Here is a 24513-nt window from a genome sequence, read left to right as displayed (position 1 = left end):
CTGAGCAAAGCAGATTCTGTGATATATTGACCCTGTTTGTGAAACCAGCACAAAGCCTAGAATGTGTGTGTGTGTAAAACAGAAAAGTAAGAAATTGTGATTTGGTTTGTGTTTATTTCTCCCATGGTGCCAGTCGTGTTGTGCTACACCCGGCTCGACAGGAATGCACTAGATTGTGATGAAGTGCAGAATTTCCCAGGAGCAACCATTCATGAGATTGGGCCTGCATTTTAATATGCCTGACCTTTATGAAAATAATGTCCTACACTCAGCAGCCATACATCACAGCTCAGCCTTACCTCTCTGTGGATTTATTCTGTGCATGTTTTGACGTAAATAAATTTGGTTTGGATATTACACAAAAACCTAATATTGGTATGTTTGTACTCGCTCTATTTATATGTATGGGTATGAGGTAAAAGAGGCTGAAGTGTTAAGTAATGTACAGTGACTTCGTATCAACACACGTTTGTGTTGTAGGTACCAGGTGATAAGTACACCCACAGATTTCTTCATGGTCATGGAGTATGTGTCAGGAGGTGAGCTGTTTGACTACATCTGCAAACATGGACGGGTAAGACATTTAATCTGTTAATCGGGTTCAAGTGGCTACTGCATCATCCGAAATGATTAGTTCACTAGTAACCATAGCTCAAATTGGATAAAAAGGAAGGGAGTTGTGTAGCAGTGGCTGAGGTAGTGTGTAGTATGTATTAGCACCTTTCATTAAACACCAATTAAGGGATTCAATTTATTAATTGAATTATTTATTGAATTCTTGTTGTGGTGCCCAAGTAAGACTCTGAAGTGTTTCCTTGACTTAAGGTGTCAGAAAATACTGCTACACGCAATTATTTGTATTTTTTACCCTATAATAATTTTATTTAAGATACATTTGTTACATTAATACATTGTTTGAGCACAATTTCTTTTATTTATTTTCCTTTCTAATATCAAAATACTGTCTTTATGCACTCTACTGCAATTGTCCCCATCACTTATATATATGTTGCACCAACATATTTAATTTTTCCTCCTTTAACTTTTGTTGTAAACTTACAAGTGATATAATTTAGAGTTCCAATTTCTGCTCCACCATGCTAAGAGCTGTCAATGACTATTTTAACGTCAGCTTTACTTACCTTTAAATGTTCACTTCCAGTTTTTAAGATTTAAATCTTTGGGTGAAGCATGGCATCCCACCCACCCACACAGACTTTCAATAATATATAGATAATGACAGCTATATGGAGAGGACCTCTTCTGGAGACTCTCTTAAATTTTAATAGAATTATCCTACCTGAACTTTATCTGGGCCCACAGCCATAGCAACCTTATGACCAACTCTGAATATGATAAATTTGTTATAAACAAGACACCACATAACCTTCACTGTTGTTTACACACATGCGCTATAGGCCTGTTCCTGAGCTTGTTTTGTAACACTGTCTAACATTCATACAGTGACACACTGTTAAATCAGACACATGCTCATATACACGGCCACAGTCCAGTCATGTCCATTTATATTGTGTCTTTCAGGTGGAAGATACAGAGGCTCGTCGTCTTTTCCAGCAGATTATCTCAGCTGTAGACTACTGCCACAGGCACATGGTGGTCCACAGAGACCTCAAACCTGAGAATGTCCTGCTGGATGCCAGCAAGAACGCCAAGATAGCCGACTTCGGTAGGATTCCCAAAAGAACAGTTACAGTTAGAGGGAGAGACAAAAGGATTGGCCTGGCAGAAGAATTGGTAGGGGTTTAGGGAGAGAAAACAAAACAGAATATGTTCATAGGGAAATAAAAAAGGCAAAGAGCCAGAGTTTGTGGCAGAGCTGAGTGGAATTACCAAGTAATTGGAAAATTTGATTAGAGGCAGGTGAAAGTTTATTGCAGACTTATAGAACAAAGTGTAATTATACACTCAATTATACACTTATAGAAAGTGTGAAATCATCATGCACCTGTTAACCTCATTATTAAATGATCTCACTGAACACAGTTTCTTATCAGCCATGGCATAATTGTTCCAGCTGATTGGTTAACAGACTGTGCCTGATGCAATACAACCATGGAAGAGAGAAATATTTTCAAAAACACATGAAGGCCCTTATGCGCAGCAGGGTGTGTGGGGCGGAGATAGGTCCCCTAGCAACGGCCAGGTCTCATATCATGTCTGGCAGGAAGCCTTGAGGCCCAGTGTCATCTGATAGGGAGGGAATCGTTGGGGTGCGGCAGGGGTGTACAGCAGGAGAAGTGTTTTGGCTGAAAGCAACAGACACTGCTGAGCAGCGAGAGGGAGTGTTAAGGGAACAGGAATAAAAGATAAAGAGAAGGTCAGTACATCACAGAGCGTCTGGTGTTCAGCTTTTGGCTGGGGCCCTGGCAGGCGGAGAGAGGCTCATCCAATTAGATGAGCTTTGTGTTCAAAGCTTAGAGTGTTGGAGGGTAAAGGAGGATAAAGATATAAGCGGTGTCCACAGTGTATACCAAACACCTCCCTGTGCTGAGCCATATTTAATTTAACCTGTGTGCATCAAAGAATCAATAGCAACAATGATAATAGAGGATTTTTACTGTCAAGAGGAAAAGCTGAAGGGTGTTGAAATGTCTTTTGTTTGGCCAACAGGTCTGTCAAACATGATGTCAGATGGGGAGTTCCTACGGACAAGCTGTGGCTCACCCAACTATGCTGCTCCAGAGGTCATATCAGGAAGGTGTGTGTGTGGCTACAATGATGATCACAATTATTTATGTCTAGAGGACAATTATTTAATCACCATTATTTATATGCTTTGGAGAAAAAAATGTTTTGGAACAACCAATAAAGGTGCCCTGGGGAGTTTTCTTGTAAACAAGCATGTTATGTTCAGTCACCGTACTATGTGTATCCTTGAGGTCTAACAAACATGCTGAATGCAGGTCCTTTCCGCATAAAACATGTGCATTGTTTACATCCACAATTGCTTGTGCATTGCTTTATTGCAACCACTGGAACGAATGTGTATGCTGGCGTGTTTGTGTCTTAATGCACATGCACGATTCGCACAAGCATTTATAAGCACTATATAGGCAATTACTGATTGTCAATGAGTTTGAAAGTACTGAAGTTATGTTATATGAATACAACCATGAAGCATCCATCCAATTATCTAAACCACAGTTACGGATGCTTCATTGGAGGATTAATAGTTGTCGACAAACAGATTAATAACCCAATAGGGTTGCTTACAATCACACTTACATTTATAGGGTGTTATTATAAACAATGAAATGTTTATGTATTAAAGTTATATAATGGCAGTTAAAAGTTAGAAAAGTGCTACTTGCTTTTCCAGGGGACTTTGTGTGACACATTGTGTATGGATCTTTTTGTTTGTTGCATGTCACAACGTCTCTTTACTATGTCAGGCTTTATGCAGGTCCAGAGGTGGACATCTGGAGCTGTGGGGTGATCCTGTACGCGCTGCTGTGCGGCACTCTGCCCTTTGATGATGAGCACGTCCCCACGCTGTTTAAGAAGATCAGAGGAGGCGTCTTTTACATCCCAGAGTACCTGACTCGTTCTGTGGCCTCGCTGCTCATGCTCATGCTGCAGGTGGACCCTCTGAAGAGAGCCACTATCAAAGACATCAGGTGCTCACCCTACTCTGCTAGGTCAAGTGGCACTAACATAGGCCCTGCTTCAGCTTCTTTGTGTTCAAATTCTTCTTGATCTTGCCATGCATGTGAAATCATTACTGTACTGTGCTGAGGATTACTGTCTGAACCAGTCAGATTTTATGGCTTTATTCACTGTTCTCAATACTCAGTAGTCAGATGATTGGTTTCAAAATCTTTGTTACAGTTGTCAGATGAAATGAAATGTAAGTTAACATACATACAGTAGTGTGTCTCCTCTTGCTGGCCCTGGAACTTTAATAGTCCCCCATCTGAAGTGTCATTACACAAACAGACTACTGTTTTTGACAACAGTAAGACTTCATGCAAGTTTAAATGTCACATACTGTGACATTTAGAGATGATTCACCAACCTGAATTACCATTAGGTTTGGATTTATATTTAAGAGTGATAACTTGACAATAGTTTGAGTTGATTATTTCCTTTCTCAGGGAACATGAGTGGTTTAAGCAGGACCTGCCAGGCTACCTGTTCCCTGAGGACCCCTCGTACGATGCTACAGTCCTGGATGAGGAGGCTGTCAGGGAAGTGTGTGAGAAATTTGAATGCACTGAATCCGAGGTTGTGTCCAGCCTTTACAGCGGGGATCCACAGGTACAGGCACTTTCACAATTCTTTAAGTAGTAGTAGAATGGATATAGTGTTTACTTTTTTGTTTAGTAAAATTTTAATATTAATATAATATGTAGGTTTTTATATATTTACATCATTTTTTTAGAAAATCATTTGGCAGCAATGTGACATTGTTTTAGTAGAGTTTGTTGACAAAATTGGAGGTTCTTTAGTTGCTGCTATCCTGGTCCGTTCTGCTTTTGTGGCTATTTTCCGTCATGCTACCAACAATAGCCAATAGACTTATATCATAGTTGTTAGCTTCAGTGACTTATCTCCTTAGTATTCAAGTGACTTTTCCATCCTCTGCATCCAGGATCAGCTAGCAGTAGCCTATCACCTTATAATAGATAACCGGCGCATCATGACCCAGGCCAGCGAGTTCTACTTGGCCTCCAGTCCTCCCCAGGGCTCCTTCATAGAAGAGGGCATGCCGCTGCCCCCCGGGGTCAAACCCCACCCTGAGAGGATGCCTCCGCTCCTGGCTGACAGCCCCAAGTCTCGTTGTCCTCTGGATGCTCTCAACACCACTCGGCCCAAACCCCTAGCAGTGAAGAAGGCCAAGTGGCACCTTGGCATCAGGAGTCAGAGCAGACCCTATGATATAATGGCTGAAGTGTACAGGGCTATGAGACAACTCAGCTTTGACTGGAAGGTAAGCACTGGAAGGATATGTCCTACACATGCACAGATACATACATAGGTCTACAGTATATAAGAACTTGATTGTTATTTTGTGTTGTAGGTGGTGAACCCGTACCATCTGCGAGTGCGGAGGAAGAATCCAGTGACGGGAAACCTGGTGAAAATGAGCCTGCAGCTGTACCAGGTGGACAACAGATCCTACCTCCTTGACTTCAAGAGCATCGATGGTTAGTGATAGACAAAACTGATTCTGAACAATTTGTCATACATGCACCACTGCTAAACAAATTCACATAATTTTCCAATGTGTTATTGTACAATGTGTATAGCTCTACCTCAGTGCAGGTGCTGAAACTAATGAGAGCCAGTACTCTGCAATTCAATTTACCCCCCCAGCTTTGTGGTTCTAAAATCTGCTTTTGCTGAGTTGGTGGAGTTGGAACAGCTGAGGTGGTGTTTATGTAGATCAGGTGGCTTTTGGTACTTGTTTTAGCATAAAATGATACTTGCATTCCAGCCTATGCAGACGACTACCTTTTAGTATGGCATTTTCATCAGTTACATTAAGCTCTTTCATGCTTGTTTAGTTTCATATAAAACAGATTAACTTCATGAACTACTACTCTGTTGAATGCTGATGCTACTGTCTTCCGTTCATGTGACCCCCCCCAGATGACATCATCGAGGCTGTAGGCTTTAAATCGGGTTCGTCCACTCCTCAGAGGTCAGGTTCCACAGCTGGTCTCCACAGACCCAGACTGAGCATTGATTCGGCAAGCCCTGCGATTGATCTGCCCCAGCTCAGCTCCTCTCTCCCAGGGTCCCTGTCTGGTAGCTCCCCTCTACTCACCCCACGTCAGGGATCACACACCATGGACTTCTTTGAAATGTGTGCCAGTCTGATCACCACACTGGCACGCTGAGACCTGTCGACTCCTAACCCTCACAGACCTGTAACCTGAATGTAAGTGGGGTTTTTGAGCCAGTTGCTGATCCAGGATGTAGGGTGTGTACATTTTTGGCGTGTCTTCCTCTCTCTGTCTCTTCTTTATCTCTGTTCCAGTTGTATTGCACTGGAAAGGGGCATGAAAATGTCAAAGCAATGCCTGTCACTTCAGATTAAGGAGACATAGAGAGGAAGCCTTTTTCAGGAAAGCAGATTAATAGCTTTTTTCCCCCTTATTTTGACACAGTCCTTGAGTTAGTCATGCAGCTTAGACACCAGGTGAAAGCCTGTGAAAATGGATCCTGGGACTGGAATCTGTGAACTAGTAGAGGCCAGCAAAGGTCAAGTTCACTGTCACTCCTCCCACAAATACCTTCAATCTATTATCAACTGCTGAAATGTCATCCACCATAACACTTAATGGTGGGAAATCCTGTTTTCTCCAGACACTTATCGGAGGTCAGTTTTGCTTCTTGTCTCATATTTTGATTAAGGCACTTTAAATTGACGTTAAATCTGTGTCTGAGGGAACATTAACACATGTCAAATTTGATTTCAGGTTTTATATTATATGGTTTGTAAAGAAGCAGCTTTTGTTATCCATGTATATTATATTTGTATTACAATCGTTAAATTGTTATATCGTAATACAGTCGTATTACTTAGCTGAAAAGTTTGACAAAGGTATACCAAATAACAGACTTTATACACCATAAAGAAGATTATTATTATTTAGATATCAGATCCATATTTATTTTTGAGAGATTTTTTAGATACTGTAGTTATATTATTTAAGCACTGCATCAACATAGAGTTTTATTCTGATTTTGAATAGAGTGTAGAAGATTAATGAACCTAAAGAGACAGCAGGATAGTAGGACGACAATACTCTGCATGGTACTGTGTCCTGCATTTAGTGTCGAAGCACAGATACACACCGCCTCACAAGTTTTCACAATCACCATTTTATCTGATGTATTTCAAAGATACTATGCATACCATACGTATCTTTTCTATTTTTTTTATCCACACAACCGTCATTGTATCTATCATAAATATGCAACACACATAGACTCATTTACACTTCAGTGTCTGAAATCCATGAAAACGTGGCAAAGGTTAATCTGAAATCAGACCCTAGTTTTCTCTGACCAACAGTAAATTACACTTAAATATTTATACTTTTATTTAGAGAACAAAAACAAGCAAATCTTCACTTAATGAATTAAATTAAAATGGCTACTAATCATATTAGCCGCAATAAATGTAATAGGCCCTGTGTCCATCCTGTAGGTGAACGAATTAAGAAGTGTTGACGATAATCAAGGAGTAAACAAAAATGACTCATGTGAGTTGGTGTGTATCTGCTGCAGGACAGAATAAGCCACAGGAACCTTTCTCCAGTTGCCTTAAAGAGTGCAGCACAGTAATTCTGTGCATATGTTTATGGAGAGTGTGTGCATGAGCCAGTGTGTGTAATGGAGATCAGATGAGTGGAGAGTGTGTCACATGACTGTCATGTTTTCTCACTGACAAAGCTGATTTGTGAGAAGGATCTCTGTAGTGGTTTGAGAGACTGGTAGAGACAAGGGTCAAAAACATGATGCTTCTGTGTTTTGGAGCTGTTGTCTGTGTGTGTATCTTCTGTTTAGCCTCCGTTTGCTGTTTTTATTGCGGGGATACGCAAACTTTACTGTACTATTATAAATGTTCTGCATCGTCCTGTCAGATCGTACCATAGCAGGGTTGTGTGTCGCTGTTGTCATACAATATTTTGTCTAAATCTTTTCTGACCGAATGTAAAGTGAAAGCCTGTGCTGCTCAGATAAATCCTTCCGTCTGTCTTTTTCTCTGTTTTCTTTCTCTTAGTTTTAAAGCAGTGTTGTTGTTTGGATAGAGAGCACTGGACTGTTGCCTTTCTACTGTTAGCAGTCAAACACATTGGTTGGACGGGTAGTACGTACTCTACTTTAGGCTGGTGTCAGAAACTCCAAAATGGTCAATGTTCTCATTATTATTATAATTTAATTGTCATTATTGTCACAGGCTTGGGCCAAGAGGCAGATTAGTGATAAAACTGTACAATGTAAAAATATAATTTTATCAGGTTAGTACAAAATAGGAGTGATGAGATAGCATTTCATAATAATGGGGAGAATTTGGCCATGTTGGAGGTTTACAGACACCCAGATAAGAACACTGTTGCTAACTTTGTTGGACCTACAATAATCTGATACAGACTGAGGTTTGAGTTTGTTACTGTACACGGTTGTAAAAGAAAGGGATTCAGTAATCTTTGCCTTATGAGAGCTTTGCGTTTAAACAGTGAAAGCCATCTTCTTTATTACTCTGCTGAAACCCTTTATTACATGTGTTCTGTTTTTATGTCCTGTGTACGGCTGCCTTTCCTGTCTGCAACGGCACATATACCACTGAATACACTCTGATGTCAGGGAGAAACTCTGCTCCCTGCTGCAACACACATGCAACTGCGCACACAGCTTTGTAAACAATAATTCATGTTCTTCAGTCAACCCTCTATATTACACTCTATTGCTGTGTCTTAAATGACTTGTCCTCTGTACAGTGAGCTACTTTGAATATAAACTACTGATCAATGAAGTCGCTATGTTGCAGAGGTCATGGTCATTAAAAGCTCACCATATAACCAGTATTTACTGTCAGATGTAGTACTGTACCATTACAACTGTATGCAACCACCAGTGGCATGTTAGTCATGTAAACTCTAATCTGTGTTTAGAGCTGGGAAACACATGCCAGAGGGCTTGATCAAATACAGAATTTCCGTGTTGTACCAAAGTGAGTATTTTCAACAGCAAAGCTGTGCTCTCCGTGCATCTGTGGTGGGGTTCTTATGATTAGTCTAACCTTAAACACCCAGTGTATGTCGTATGTTTGTGTGCACACTGGTTATTGGGAAAGAATGTGTATATGGGTGTGTTTCTGCGTGTGTGAATGTGACAGTGTGTTTCAACTGTCTATCCCTGTCTCTATGTCTGATTGGGGTTTGGATTTCTATTGATATGCACTGCATGATATTGCTGTTATGATTTGCACTTTAATGAGTATTTATTGAAAAACAATAAACAAACATATAAAAGGAAAATGTTTTTGTCCTAAAGGCTTTGTCAATTTTAAACACACACAAACACACAAATACAGACACACTCATCACAGAGGATTATTTTTGTGTTTTTTCCAGACAAAAATGCACCCTTAGATGTCAACAACAATATTTTACATGAAAATAACCTTAGGTGATCATCACACTACTTTCTCTTTCTGTAATACTTATTATTCATCAGCTTGAGGGAAAGTTTAAAAAGAAAAGTGGCACATGAAAGTGACATCTGCCAGACATCCGCTACATAAAAATGAAAGAAAGAAATTAAAGTTTACGGATGCTGATTCCCTCCAGAAAATGCAACAATGACCAATACACAGCAACTGGTACGAGTAGAAATCTTTACTTGTATATTTTAGATTACACTCCATGTTGTTTATTGGTAAAATAATTATAATATTAACCTAATATAAGCACTTTAACAATCTATAATGATCTTTTACAAAACGAGGCTAAATAAAAGAAAAAGATGCTAATGTACAAAAACAGCTCAATAATACAAACACTTGGAAAAAACTGACTAATATCAGGTGACTGCTGAAGGTGGTCTTAATGTCATAGATGTACATGTATCATGTTATGGATCTCATTGGGTACAGCCAGCTAAAATGCCTTTTAGTTATTGCTGATGATTAAACCTATAAGTCTTTGTTCATTTGTAAGTTTATCAGCTAGAATGCTATTTACTCCTTTGCTACCAACACTGTAAACTGGCAACAAGTGTGTAGGTCATGAATGTCAACAGCCCCTGAAACTGCTGTAAGTAGACTTAAGATAAATATTCACACACTGTTAACTTGTTGGGTGCTTTGAACTGTGCTCTCTCCCAGGATTGTGGATACGTGGTTGAGCCTGAGGAACAATTCGGCAGGAAAAAATCTATTAATTACTGGAAACATAGATTAAAATGTTAAGTAAACAATTCTCCCTGTTTGTCATGTTTGCTTTGTTTTTCCTCAGAATGGTGTCTGAACCTGACAAATACCTTGCTCTGCATTTCCATCGTCCTCCCCATATTTCCACCACTTTTAATAGATTTGTCTTTCTAGTAAATGCACATGAGGTGTGTAACTTTCCCTACAAGTGTCTCCAGAGTCACTGTACCCAGAAAGCCTGTGTGTGTGTCTGAGGCAGTTTGTAAGTCCTTTCCTGGGATCAGCAGATCACCTTGGTCCAAGGTTCAAAGTCCCTCATAGCCACCGGGCAAACTGTCCCCCACTGGTTTCACACCAAATGCTTCGGAGAAAGCGCACAAAGAGATCGCTTGTCAAGAAATCCCCTCATCTTGTTCCTCTTGTAAATCATCGTACTGATCCATAAATGCAGTCAACGGGTAAATAAGGTCATAGTCAAGAAGATGAAGTTACTGTCACAGTATTAGGTAACTGATGCAGCACCATAGACAAATCCTGTTTCCTCTGCCTGGTTGATATTTGTTCTGCTGTAACAAAAACAACATAGTATCAGTATGGGAAGTGCATAGTGATGTGCAGTGAAGAGTCCAAGCGATTGATTCTCACCTTGTTTTAGGGTTGTTACTCAACAGTCAAGTCCGCATACAGAGGAGGAGGAGGTAAAATGAGGATATTAGTTTGATCAAAATCCATTTCCTGTGTGGAAACAGCTGCAGGCCTGTGGAAACACAGATTTGTAAATAACTCAATCTTTCCTCTCCCAGAAACGCATGTACAGTGTGCAGACACTGCCATGTTGCCTACTGTACAAAGGAGAGTGACTTAATTTTGACCATTAATATGACACCACTAACAAATGTGAAAAGCACCTGCTCATTCACCTTCCAGGAAACAAACCAATTTAACTTACTGGTTGGAGAATGAGTGGATTTCTCATCCATCTCTCTTTCTCTCAGACACAAAAAGTATAAAACACTTTTCAAGCTCAGCGAGCCATTCCAGGCAAAAAGGAAGTAAAGGTGTCTGTCTACAAGTTGCACAACATGTTTAGCATTTTTCTTTCTGTCTGTGTGTGTATATGCGTGTGTTTGTTTTGTTTTTTTTACTCACAGGTGAACTGCTTCTTCCTTCACAAGCACAGGGCCTGAGATAGAAACAAAATCCATTCATCAAACACATCAATTGCTTTGGAAAGAGGGTGGATAGATAAATAGATTCTTCAATGATCGGTCTATTAAGTAATTAAGTTAAAAAAAAGTATTCACAATAAACTTAATAAAATGGAATGATAATGTTGCACATCATTAGACATACATAATTTATATAACCGCATATGGTTGTTATATATTGTACATATACTGTCTATTTCCATTCAACACGTCTATGGTTTTTCTTTTTTTTCAGGCATCACTCACTTGTTTCTGGTTCTGGTTCAGTGCTGCTGTAAAAAAGAAGGAAAAGCTAAAGTTAAAACCCCATTTGTGTGTCTATGTGTGAGTGTGTGTATACTGTATGTAGCAGGTTTGGTCATCGTGCCTACCTGGCAGCTGGCTCAGCAGGTTTGGGTGAATGGAAAAATGTGGCCAACTTCTGAAGTGCTTCATGTTTTGCTCTGATATAAAAAGAGAAAAACACATATACTGTATATCCACACTCTGCTTATGTGTATATGTGTGTGTGTGATCGGCTTTAAGAATGAAGCTGGTGAACTCACTGGGAGCCATCTGAGCTGGTTTCACTGCGACTGTGCTGGTGGTTTACACTGAGGTTTTTGTTACCTTAAGAAAAACAAACAAACTGATGAATATAATACACTTAACATAACATCTACAAAATTAATTAGACCATAATGACACCAAGTCACTGTTAAACCTTGGACTCGCCATTACACTCTATAATAGTTAAGTCTTCAAGTTACACAAACCTGTTCACCTAATGAGTCAGATGTCTGTGCTTCAGTATTTAAAGTATGCAAACAAGGCTGAAGTTCATCAAGTCATTACATGAACAGTTAGTAAGTTGTAGTGACATAGCATAGTGAAGTAGCAGATTGCAATCAACTGAATACACTGAAACTTCAGTCAGTGTTTGGCTTGTCCGATCTGGGTTACTGCAGAAACATAATGGTACAACATGGCAACCTCCATAGAAGAGGAACAACCGCCACACTACACACTGGACCCTAATGTGATGTTATTTACAGTATAAATGTGTAAGGACTGCACAATGCTCTCAGCTCACAGGCACAGAATCACAGATGATGACACTTTTGTACTGCCTTTAAAACCCATCTGCAGATACACACTGGTTAAAAGATACTGTGAGACAATTATCAACTTAGCTGACATATATATGACACAAAAATTCTAGATGTTTGTAGTATCTCTTGTCTATTGTATCTGCCCCCATAGAGATAACACATGGAGGAGAGATACAACACTACAAATACACTTTTTGTGTGGTATATAACTAGCTGATAATAAAATGACAACAATGAGTTTCAGGCAATAAGTTGGGTAAAAAGCGATCAGTTTTTGTGCCACAAAGCCACAGAGTTGAAGTAGTGTTAATACAGAAGTCTTATTTCCATTTCCTTACCCATGTCTGGCATTGAGAGTGTCCTGGTGTGGCCCCTGCAGAGACAAAGACAATAACAAGACAAGGCAAAATGTAGTATACATCAAAAATAAACAATTCAATCATGAAGATTCAGGATAAGATGGACTTACATTGGAGCCAGTGGATCTGCAGTTTCAGGGGGAGGGGAGAGAGTTTCATCATCATCACCGGTCCATTCCTCACTGTCATCTGAGACTGAACATGTCAACATCAACATCAATCTGCTGCAGAATAACTTAACTATATCCTGTTAGTATAAGTAAGAACAGGAAGATACTTACAACTTTCTGCTGATAGTGGATAGTGGTTTGAGGCCCTAAGAAAAAGAAACCAAAAAGCTATAAATCAACTCTTAACTTAACAGTGTAATACACAATGACTGAGTGGTTGCATATTTTGGTTTTCCATTGTATTGTCTGTATATGTCACCCACTGTGCACACATACCTGCTGCCCGTGCTGGTAACCTCTGGCTCAGTTACATTGCTGCTGCTCTTGTGGGTGATTGCAGCCTTCTTTCCCAGCTCCAACATCTCCTTGATGTCCAGCTCCACATGATCCACTGCAACATACCCATCTGGAACAAACTCACAGAATCAGTGGTGCAGTTCACAATCAACGACTGCAGCAAGTTACTAAGATGTCCGTCCCTCTTGCAAAGATATAGTTGCTTCCTCCTTCTTTATGCATGCTTTTACTCTTTTATTTAAACTCACAGTTGTTGCTGCTGTCCTTGGCCAGCCATTTTCCTTTGGGACAGTTGGTAGTTCGAATGATGCTGATCATGTCACCGCTCTTGACGGGCAGATCGTTCTTACGTCCCTTGGTCGTCACAGTCACTTTTGCCTCGTACATGGCATCCTCATGTCCTGTGATCTAACAAATACAGTGGCAGGTTAAAACCACACACTCACACATGTACACATACACAAAAAAATGTTTTCGAATAAACACTGCTGCCATATAGTGTGTGATAAATATAAACCTTTTGATAGACCTATTTCATAGCAGACATTGTGATATATCATAGCAGGGAAAGCACAGATGTAATGAATAACATGAATCAATGACGTCTGCTTTCCACTTAGGAGAGGTCCTGGTGTTGTGCCTCACTGGGACACTTAATGGAACAGAGCCTTTGTTAATGTCACTAATTCCACCTGTGCTTTTCCTGCTGTCACATGTCACAGTGTCTGCTGTGAAAAAGGTCTGTCCTGAGGGGCTTCACACTTAATGACATAAACTTATTGTTGCATTGTTTACATTACATTGATATTGCAATAACAAATATCTGTCTCTTTAGTGGCCAAATGCTCCACTATGTCCACCTGCCAGTCACTAACTTTGACTGTCAGCAGTTGTGGTGCTGGACAGGTAGTTTTGCTCAAACTACGGGTTTTAGAGTTTAGTTTAGTTTTTTTTTTGCTGAAAATAGCAGCCAAAAATGATGCTGTGAGAGTGGTAAGAGTTAACCAGAACAGTAAACATTTGGGCCAGACCAAAACCAAACCAAAACAAGTTAAAATATCCTTAAATGCTCCGTAGAGCTGAAGGAAATTACAGAGTTGGACGATAATTCTCTGTGGGATCACGAGGGATTAGAGGGACCTTCTTTACATAGAAATCATGTGATATAAAAATATTGATTATAGATACAGTTTTTTAAATATACTGGGTAGTGTGTTATTATCTGGCTTCATTAATGTTGATTAGAAAAGTGTATTACCAGTTCTTTGATAACCACAATGTATCCCATTCCTCCTGTTTGGCCATGGGTCTAGATGAGTTTTTCCTTCAGGGACAGCTTTTCTACCATTGAGTAAACTGACGACCCCTTACTAAGTGACATATTTTATGTATGTTTCAAATTATATTCAGTGCATAACAATAACAGTACAGAACAGACCTGACCCCCAGATTGGGATCTAGATAAACGTTTTTGAATGTAAGCAGGACCCGATGGATCCTGGAGAAAGTCATTTTCTTATGTTATAATATGGTAATAATATATCACAGACTAAAAAAATAGTCCATAGATCTTTCGGATATATTACCAACAATGCAAAAATGTTTACACAGATTCCTTTTGAGCATGTTGCTCAGCTCAACTCTTCTACAGGGAGGAATGAATCCAGACAGGTTTGTAAGCCAAGACACCCTCCCCTACTGATTGCTCAACTTCCATACCTCACTGTTCTGTCAAAATAAAATCACTCACTTTGAATTTCTTCTTCATCTCGTTCTCCTTCTTTTCCCTCTCCTTTTGCTCCTTCTTTTCCCTTTCTTGCTTCTCCTTTAGCTCCTTCTTCTCCTTTTCCAGGCGCTGCTTCTCTTTCTTTTTCAGCTCTTTCTCATCTGGTCCTTCTGCAGCGGCTTTCTTGTCGTTCCTGCAGATGAGAGAATGAGGGATATCGTCTTGTTTGTAAGGGATTCCTCACTGCATGTTTAAATGGCAGAGGAGATTACGAGGGAAACAAAGGCAGATCAAACTCTCTCATCACTAACAGTGTCTGGGGGATAATCGAGATGAAAAGAGAACTGGGTCAAAAAAATAAGGCCTTACTTGCCAAACCTGCTCGTCTTGCTTTTCTCTTCATTCTGTAAACACAAAGAGATAAGGATTGATTCATTTTGAACAAAATTGTCAGAAGCTCCGACTGATAAGCAACACTTGTTGTGAAGAGAAGTACATTTTTCATTTAAAAAGTGACTCATTGCTCACAAAGCTACTTACTGTTTCCTGTGGTGCCTCAGCGTATGGATCTGTGGAAAACACACAGTTGTGCAAAAGGGTCAAAATTGTTTAAGTCAACATAGAGTACATGAGATGTTCACATCATATAAAAACATTATCGGGTTGAGTTTTGATACCATCCTCAAGATAGACATACACACGATAACATTCTGTTTTTATGGCTATGAGAGCCAATGATGAGATCTATGCAATATGCATAATATCTATATATATCTGCCTGAGATGGTCAAGCAGAATTAAATAGTTCTGAATGGGTCCAGTTTGATACACATTGAGAAATACTTTTGTTTATTATAATTTAATGGAATAATATTGTGGTCTGCACCTCTGCCATTTAAATTCATGGTTATATGCAAATACTAACTAAAGGATATGTGGAATATTTTAGGGAATCCAACTATTTAGTTTAATGTCACAATTCATTCAGGCACTATCACTCAGCCAAATACACTGAACATAAAGTGTTTACTTTATAAGTGATTTAGATATCTTATCTATATAAATGCCCTGATATGACTGATTCAAAAATTCCAATGTCTCATTGAAAATCAACTACCAACAACGGAACTGAGTTCTTACTCTTTGGTGGTCCTTTGCGTTTCTTGCCACCGTCAGTCTTTCCTTTCTTCTTGGTGGCAGATGTGGCAATGTCCTCATACACATTTTCTGTGCTCTCATAGACATCGTTGTTCACTCCAGCTTGAAGCCTGAGCAAGTGATTGGGAAGGAAGGAAAAACAGGAATTAGAACCTCTAAGGGAGGAACGAATATTCTAAAGCAAAGAGGGTGGAGTTATTCATGTTTCTTACCCTGCCTGTGGGGGAGATTCCTGAGAGGTAGGGAAGGAGGATTCGGTTTGTGGAGTATCTTGGTCTAGTGCTGCATAAACCTCAGCTCCTGGAGTAGTTATACCGTTACTGTAAAACTCTGGCATGTTCTGTCTATCTGGACTATCTGGGCCAGTGTACTCTCCATTCCCCCAGTCTGACGTCTGCAGACTAGGGGAGTGAGCATCTGAAGCCACATCGTCAAACTCTGGGAGATCCGTGGTGTCAGTCTCTGAGAATTCAGGAGGAGCAGGGATCTCTGTAGATGAGGTGAAACACAATATGAAAACAACATTAGTGGGGCTGTTTAAGTTTAGTTTCACTAAGTTGTAAAGTAACAATGATGGCCACACCATTATCTTCCAGAGAAGGAGGAGAAGGGATGAATTCACTCAAGTTGACAGAAGGTGGTCTGTCTGGCTTCTCTGGAGCAGGACCCAGAGACTCATGGTCTGGGAGGACCTTCCTGGGTGGAGGAGGTGGAACAATCAACAGCTCTGGGACAGTGTCAGACCCTTCCTCAGTGATACCTTCCAACACTGGAGAGACTTGCCCTGCACAGAATTACATGGAGTTAATACATCAGTATCAAAATCTTGGGACTGATTTGTCAGATATTTTCTGCTTTCACAAAGTCTCATATTAAAATGGAAGAGATGTTTTCAGTATAGCAGCGAGACTTGCATTTGAACACAATGCAGTAAAAACAGTAAAACACTTCAGCTGAAACACCTGGAAGAAACTCCCAAACACAGAAAGGGAGAGAAGGCAAAGGCAAGCTGGGTAGAAGAGTTTGATTTGTGAGGAAACCAAACTAGTCAAACACACTGTAAAAGTAGTTGTGATGTAACTCTGCAGAGCGGAGATAATGCAATTACGAGAGAAGAAAAAACAGCAGAGCTTAAGAAACGTACAACAGACCTTAATTCAAATGTATGTTAATGAATTCTTTATATTTGTTCTGTAACGTTGAGTTTTATCTTAATCTAATGTACTTGTAAAGCCCTCTGTTCTAGAAAAGTGCAGTATAATTAAACTATTGTTTTTTTCTTTCTTACAATGCAATATATACCTGTCCACATTGTATTCCCATTGAACTGTCCTTCAAATTTGATCACTTTGTATTGTACAATAAGTAGTTTTAAAGATCAGAAGACTATCATTTTAAGGAATCATCTTGAATGATTTGACTTAGTGTCAAAAATCCTTCTATACTGAGAGTTATCACAAATAAACAAGCATATTACTTTACTATAGTCTGAGAGAACTTAATTAAATGGTAAATGGCATGAGGTTGTTTAAAATTAATACATGCACAGGAACACCTACATACACAATTAATAAGCTCTGCATAAATGAAGTCGCTGTCAACACAGCACCAGACTCACTTCTTATCCTATGTACTGTCAGTTTAACAGACATTAAAGTGTTTGTCACTGTAGCTCTCTGACATACTGATGGACACACTCCTGTCATTGCTCCTCCTCTCTGTCATTGCTGACATACCTCTGCAGCTCTGCCCTGCCTGCTGCTCAGTTGTTTTTGGCACAAAAGTGGAATACCAGCACTATTCTTAAAGCAACTTCTCCTAACCAACACCTGAGGGAACCCTGTGGTGTAAACCATACTATACATACCACATTCTCTGTATAGCTGAAACCGCATAACAACATGTTCTGCAGGTGCACAGTACGTACCTGATGCCCTGATGATGAAATATGCTGTTGTGTACAGCATGTTGAGGTAAACAGTAAAAGAAGAAAATCAAAAATACCACATGTCCACAAGAAAGCTTGAAGCAGAGAGGACAAGAGAAGAACTGACTAGTCCAGACTTACGGTGGTCAAAGCCGTTAAGTTGTGCCGGTTTCGGGAGGGCGTTCCCTGCCCGATCCTCATAATCAATGGGTGGGAGCTCTGGGAGAGAGCAGGTGGGACTCTGAGGAGGGGGGAGATCTTCTGGAGGTGGGGTGATGGAGGTGGGGTATGTCAGCGGGCTGAAAACAGATAATTAAATGATAAAAGTTACTAAATAGTATAAATCACCTGAAAATTCTGCCACGGCCACTCTTCACAGCTTTTGGTATAGAACTTTCTTCTGACTGTTTACCTGGTCTTCCTGCGGGCCTTCTCCAGAGCATTGAAGATCCTCTGGTCACACTGAGAAGCTCTTTTCGCTGGGTATATGTCCTCCGCCCTCTCCAGGACTGAAAGGGCTGAGATCGGACGCTCGTCTTTAGGAGACGGCGGAATGGATGGAGGGTCTAGGGGCTGCTCCACTGCAACTATGTTTACAGCCTCTACACCAACCTCTGCTGCAATCTCAGGCTCAGGAGGTGATGGAGAGGGAGTGGAGGCCACTGGGGGAGGACCAGAGACGGCACGACTGGGTGGAGGGGTTGGGACAGCGTCAGGGGGACTTGGAATAATTTCATTTTGGCTGGCAGGCCTGGAAATGGGCAGGGCAGGAGTTTCTATCTCAATTGGGGTTTCACTCTCTGGGGTTGGGACTTCAGGAGCCGGGATATCAGGAACAAAGGCAGGAACAGTGGAGGGCAGGGTAATTTCCACTGCAGCACTGGAGTCAAGTAAGGTGGGGATGTTTGGTAGGAGGGCCTTTGGTGCAGAGATTTCAGGCTCTGGTGGTACTTCACTGAATTCAGCAGGTACTGGGATAAGCGGAGCTTGAACAGGAATGTCTGAGCTAGGGGCATCTAGGATAGGATTTTCCGGGACCTCGACTGAATTTCTTTTTGATGACTTCTTGAAAACCAGGAAGCCCTTCTTCTTTGGTGCTGTTGCTTTAGGTGGAGGTGTGGCTGGCACCAGCTCTGAAGTGCTCTCCTTAGGTGCTACATGGAGCAATGAGAACCTTTTGTCCTTACTGTTCTCTTTCTTCTGCTTTTGATCAGATGGATCCTCATCAAGCTTCTCTTTGCTTCCCTTTGTTGTCTTGTCTTTACCCTTTTTCAACTTCCCCTCACTCTTGTTTTTTCCCTGAGAGTTAGCTGGGATGAGAGGCATTTTGCTTTCCTTTGTCTCATCCTTGAAGACCACTCTGGGGGCAATCAGTGTTTTCCCTTCCAGGCCCTCGTTGATGGAGGTGAGCAGAGAAGGGCGTGCTCCTGCAGGGAGGTAGTGAGGGGGGCTCTGGGGAGGAGGGACAACCTTTGGTTTCTCTGGGAGAGCAGGTTTGATCCTGGGTTGCTGTTGCAGGAGTATTTCTTGATCCTGGAACTTGGCCCTCAGGGCTTTAAAGTCCATTGTGTTCTCCTGGTTAGAGGCAAATACATAGATTATATGTTCACTCTTAGATAAGTGGTCTGAGATCACAAAAACGTCTGACACTTGTTATTTAAATTGAAGAATGAAACCATGCTAATGAACCTCCTTTCACTACACAATGGTGGTTGGTTTTTATGCCATCTATGTATCTATGAGTCTCCCTGTAGAGTTGAACAGAGAAAGTAGGCAGACCTGATTTATAGTGATACGCCTAAATCTTGAGGCTTAAACACACACACGACACAGGAGGCTCAAATTTGTATGATTAATGTAGTTACTGGACTATTATTCTATTCACTGTACAGACACTGACTCACAGCTCACTGAAGATTCATATATGACAGGAAGCAGACTTACACCGGTTGACACGATATAAATGTCACAATAATCAATATTATCGTTATTATATAATAAATGATCGTTAGAAACACTTTATGGGAGGATTTCAAGATATCAGAGAACAACATACCTGATCCATTGTGTCTTTAATGATCCAGCGGAACGACAAAAGCCTTCTGGGATAAGTAAATTAATTCCAGAGAGTTTCTTCTTCAGCCTCTCATTATGTGGCCGATGAAAACACACCGTTAAGAAATAGTCCCACTTTTATCGACCTGTGCCAGCTGTGTGCTTGTGTGTGTGTGTTGTCCTGCGCTCTGACCGAGTGTGCGTCCCAGGCGCACAGGAGACAGTTTCAGTGTAGGAATGAGGTCGAGTAGGAATACTCACACTCATCTTTAAAAAAACGCCCGGCTCGTCAAACGGGTCTGTACCCGGTTGAGCATTTAACACAGCACACTGACTCTCAACAGCTCTTGGATTTTTTTTTTTATCCCTCAGGAATGTCGCCTGGCTGGCACTGTGCAAATGTGAGTCACTGACATGAAACCTAACTGGAGTTGTTTTTCTTAAAACTGTTAAATTTCTGCACACACCAAGTCATGTGCCTGCTGTGAAGCAGTGTATGTTTGTGTTGTCGTGAGGAGATGCTGTATCTAGGTAATATATCATTAGACCCGTGGTCTGTTGTCTGGGGCTTAAGTTTAATGTTGAAGGTAAACATAGAGGGAAATGAAACACAAGAGGTCGGTCAACATTCCAGTTTTGTTACACAGAATACCAAAGTATTTGAGCAGTCATTTGTTATATGGCATATACACAGCACATCCAACAGACACACAGCCTTCATAAACCAGCATTAAAGGATATTCTGTCTAATTGCCAACCACAGTGTGGAGGTGGCTGTGGTTTACACTGCAGAGAGAGAGAGAGGTGTGGAAGGCTTGTGGGAGCATCCTCAGGTGAGTGGATGATCTCAGCTGGTACTCATTGAGTAATCACACTCATCTCTTTAAGGCAGTAGTGTGCTGAACCTGGAGGCTGACACACGTGACAGAGGAGACACAACCGGAGCAGACCTGACAAAAGAATAAAGTGGTCTTGTTCATTTATCCCTGTGGTTGGTCTGTGTGCTGGGAGAACCCTCGATAGTAGCGAGTTTTGCTACACTGAGCTTGTACTGACAGGTGTGTCAGGGCCTCAGCTCAGATCACACACACAGAAATCGTTGCTCGTCATTGTATGACTTACAGGCCACATGCCAGTTCTGACATACTATACCTCTATGGGAGGATTATTTGGTTCATTAACAAAACATTAAACATGAAATTTACACTTAAAAGGTCAGTACACCTTACAAAAACACACTTTTCTGCGGACCATTGGTTGTATCTAGGTATTGTTTTTTTAATTTGCTGAAAATTTCTGGCACTATATGAAGGTGAACTCCAAAACAATAATGCATATCCAGACTTTACTGTTGACAACTTTCAGATAGTTTTCACAGAAGAAATAATACCAAAGCAAACTGCTGACAGTGAGGATTGTAGATTACCCAGTAACTGGGACAGTGTTTTTGAAAAGACACACTGCTGTCAAATGTAATTTTTTAATGCTACGAGCAGCAAGAACAAAATGCCATTCACCTCAACAATATGTGGGTGGTGGCAAAAACCGTACAGATGAGTATCTCAAAACCATGTAAAATTGAAACTTACAACACGGTCAAACTGTAGGTGAGTGAGAACATGTTTGTGTGTGAAATTTTGGTAAACCCTTTAACAATAAGTTTCAGAGTGTTTCAGTTTGTCCTGTAGGATTGCATGTATATGAGATTTTAACCATCTCAGAAAATACTGCGGTATAGCTGTATTACAGTTATTTTTATTATTATATTATTATGACCCTTAAAAGACCATTGTGTACATTTAGTGTAATCTAGTGGTAAAGTTGCCGATTGCAACCATTTGAATACAGAAAAAAAAACATGGCAGTTCAACATGGCTGACTCCGTAGAAGAGGACCCACTCCTGCAGATAAAAATGCCTCATTCTAAGGTTAATGAAAACACGATTCTTGTTTTCAACACTAATACACTAATAAAAACACATCTATGAATATTATATTTAATTTTTACCAATAGATCCTCCTAAATGTTACACACTGGAACTTTAAATGAATGAAAACAGATGAACAAATGCTTTATTATAATTTCACAAAATATAATGTACTATATATTTTTAATAACAGTAGAGTAAATACAGTAGATAATTAGATAAGCAAATGTACACAGCATGACAGCCATCAATTTTACTACCATGGTATCAGTATACCACTGCAACCCTAATCCTATATAATATGAAAGTTGTTGTGTTTCCCTTTTCCACAGGGAGGAGGGGAGCAGCAAAGTAGTAAGGTTGAAGTCCTTGTTTTGTAGTCAGTTGCTAATAAAGCTTATGACAGCTTGCATTAGAGGCTGCCAGTGTAGCAGAATGTGACAGACCATTAAAGCCGTGTTAAATTACAACAAAATACTCTGGCACTTGCTTTACACTAAGTAAAGACTCACTGGGGGTCACCTCTGCCAGGCACACACCATTAGGCTCACTCTCTTTCACACTCAAACGCACACACACAGATTAAAACCAAGACAGAAAATAGACATATCAGTCATTTGGGATGTGTTTATTTGTAACAGTAATACATGGTGGAATACGTAAATCAAGAGAGAACCAAAAAATCATCTAAAAACCCACTGTAGAATGTCATATTCATAAAGATAAAAATAATGTGTCAATTTACATTAAGAAACTGTTAGCTGAGGTAAAGTTAAAATAGGTCTAGAAATGTTATGTACTCAAACAGCAACGTTTCCCTTTTTGTTCAACTTCTTTGCTCATCTTCTAGTTGTCAAATTTTTAAGTTAATCAACATCATAGTCCAAAAGAGTTCTCGAGTGACATGGGGACTCTGGCCATAAAATAGGGAGTCATTGGCATCACAGTTGATGTACTTGTAGCAGAGGATGCTGCAGTCCACACACAGGCGCTCGGACAGCAGCAGTTTGGCACCTGACCAACAGACAGACAGATGGGCAGAGCATCACTGTATCTTAAAGACTGTTCTGGGGGAATGGGATGGAGGAGATGAGCAGTCTGGGATACAGTGATGAAGACTGTGTCTGCTGCCTGCAACATAGAGTTGGAGTATAGGTTTGGGGTACAGAAACACAGGGCTGTGGTGTGTACATAGGCTTTGGGTAACACAAACTGCAGAAGCTAATTTGTTTGGGACATAATAATGTGAGGTGGCGGGATTTGGAAAGACAGATAGGGGCAAGGTGTGCGGCTGGACCCAGGATTAGTAAGTGAGGTTAAGACAAAGACCTACAACATCCATGCACAAGAACAAAACAATATCAGAAGGCAACAAAACATGGTGGGAAAACAGGAAAAAGAAACATATGTTGGTATTGCTTGGGTTAACGTCAAGAGTTTGCATAACTGAAGCCTTCCTATTTTATGGCACAGAAGTCCGGCGGACAAAATGGTTGTTGTTATCATTATTTACAAAATGAGTTTGGCAAACCAACGATCAGATGCCTTAAAGCCATGTTAACTCCTATAGAGCTGAACCCAACGGCTTGATTGACTTATAAAATAAAAATTCAATTTTTCAATTTGTTCTTTTTTTTTTTTAAATCGGTATTGTACAAAAGCTATAGAGAATGAACAGTTCGATCACAGAATCTGTTTGACTTGCAACACTTCTCTCTCAGGGTCCATTCCTCGGTATGTCTGGTCCTCTGGCCTCTGTGTGAGTCTGTCTGCGAGGAGAGACATTTGGCAAATCACTGTGTTGATGCATGTTCGAGAGGGTGAGCGATGACTGTGTGTGTGGTGAGTATATGAAGGCTGATTGCTGTGTGCACAGTATGTTGTGTAGTTGGAGTGTGAGTAGCTCCCAGAGAGTCTGTTTCTGCATAGCGATCCAGCAGACACTCACAAAGAATGGGGAGATAACGCCTGAACCATCCAACCAACCAATCAGAAGCACTGATCCCAATAACGGGCCATCCCTGGTAGGCCTGTTAGAGTCTAGCTCCTCCCGTGGGATCTCCTCGCTACAGGTGCGGATTCAGTCAGATAAAACGAAAGATGATCTAATCCTGATGAGCGTGCGTGCATGTGTGTGTGTGTGTGTGTGTGTGTGTGTTAGAGACAGGGAGGCACTGCTTGATTCAGTCCCTCCTTAACAGCACAGTCTCTGGGCCAGACGCAGGAGGCAGAGGGAGGAGTGTGAGAGCGAAGAAAGGATGCGAGAGGGAAGGAAGAGAGAGAGGGGAGGAGCAGGATATGTCTGTAAGGCTGGGTGTGAGTTGCCACAGGGAGAAGAGAGGAGAGGAGAAGACAGCGCAGTGCAGGGAGAACTGGATCCACCTCGGTGATTGATATCCCTCCTGCCTGGAGTGAAAGACTGAGAAGGCTCTCTCCTCTGAGGAGGAGTGCAGACTGCAGAGAGGAGGAGGAGGAGGAGCACAGGAGGACAGAGGGAGTGTGGAGGCTCCTCCTGGGAGGTTGTTAGCCAGAGGAGAAGAAGAAGGGCTTGGCCAGGCAGGGAGATGTGCCATACATACACACGCAAAAACACACGCACGCACACACAAGCATACACACACACGCGCGCACACACACACACGCGCGCACACACACACACACACACACACACACAATGAGAGTTCTCC

The 24513-nt window shown here is 40.9% G+C and overlaps 2 protein-coding genes across 3 annotated transcripts in view; one reads left to right on the top strand and one right to left on the bottom strand.

Annotated features, from left to right (window-relative positions):
* prkaa2 (protein kinase, AMP-activated, alpha 2 catalytic subunit) overlaps window positions 1-9003 on the top strand; it is an 11077-nt gene extending 2074 nt beyond the window's left edge. Inside the window, exons 3-10 of one of the 2 annotated variants that reach the window (XM_035652905.1) lie at window positions 481-574; window positions 1543-1687; window positions 2632-2719; window positions 3414-3638; window positions 4116-4278; window positions 4613-4951; window positions 5042-5168; window positions 5614-9003. In XM_035652905.1, coding sequence (XP_035508798.1) covers window positions 481-574; window positions 1543-1687; window positions 2632-2719; window positions 3414-3638; window positions 4116-4278; window positions 4613-4951; window positions 5042-5168; window positions 5614-5864 — 1432 coding nt within the window. In that variant the 3' untranslated portion in view covers window positions 5865-9003. Of the gene's footprint in view, window positions 1-480; window positions 575-1542; window positions 1688-2308; window positions 2339-2631; window positions 2720-3413; window positions 3639-4115; window positions 4279-4612; window positions 4952-5041; window positions 5169-5613 lie in introns of those variants that run through there. The other variant, XM_035652906.1, reaches the window with a different exon arrangement.
* On the bottom strand, window positions 6897-20218 carry LOC118321441 (FYN-binding protein 1). The gene is made up of 20 exons (XM_035652758.1): window positions 19900-20218; window positions 18256-19418; window positions 17985-18142; window positions 16500-16700; window positions 16129-16405; window positions 15899-16026; window positions 15299-15327; window positions 15128-15162; window positions 14783-14951; window positions 13281-13440; window positions 13012-13141; window positions 12847-12881; window positions 12676-12760; window positions 12545-12579; window positions 11661-11724; window positions 11487-11558; window positions 11362-11387; window positions 11057-11090; window positions 10553-10664; window positions 6897-10473 (listed from the first exon to the last, which is right to left on the bottom strand). Exons 1-19 carry the CDS (start codon window positions 19906-19908, stop codon window positions 10568-10570), a joined length of 2907 nt encoding a protein of 968 aa, XP_035508651.1. The 5' UTR covers window positions 19909-20218; the 3' UTR covers window positions 6897-10473; window positions 10553-10567.
* Window positions 20219-24513: the final 4295 nt, after the last annotated feature.

Source organism: Morone saxatilis, unplaced genomic scaffold, assembly GCF_004916995.1.
Source record: "Morone saxatilis isolate NCDOM2014 unplaced genomic scaffold, NCSU_SB_2.0 Contig12, whole genome shotgun sequence".
In the NCBI taxonomy this organism is placed as follows: Eukaryota; Metazoa; Chordata; class Actinopteri; family Moronidae; genus Morone; species Morone saxatilis.
This window is presented reverse-complemented; position numbering and strand designations above follow the sequence as displayed.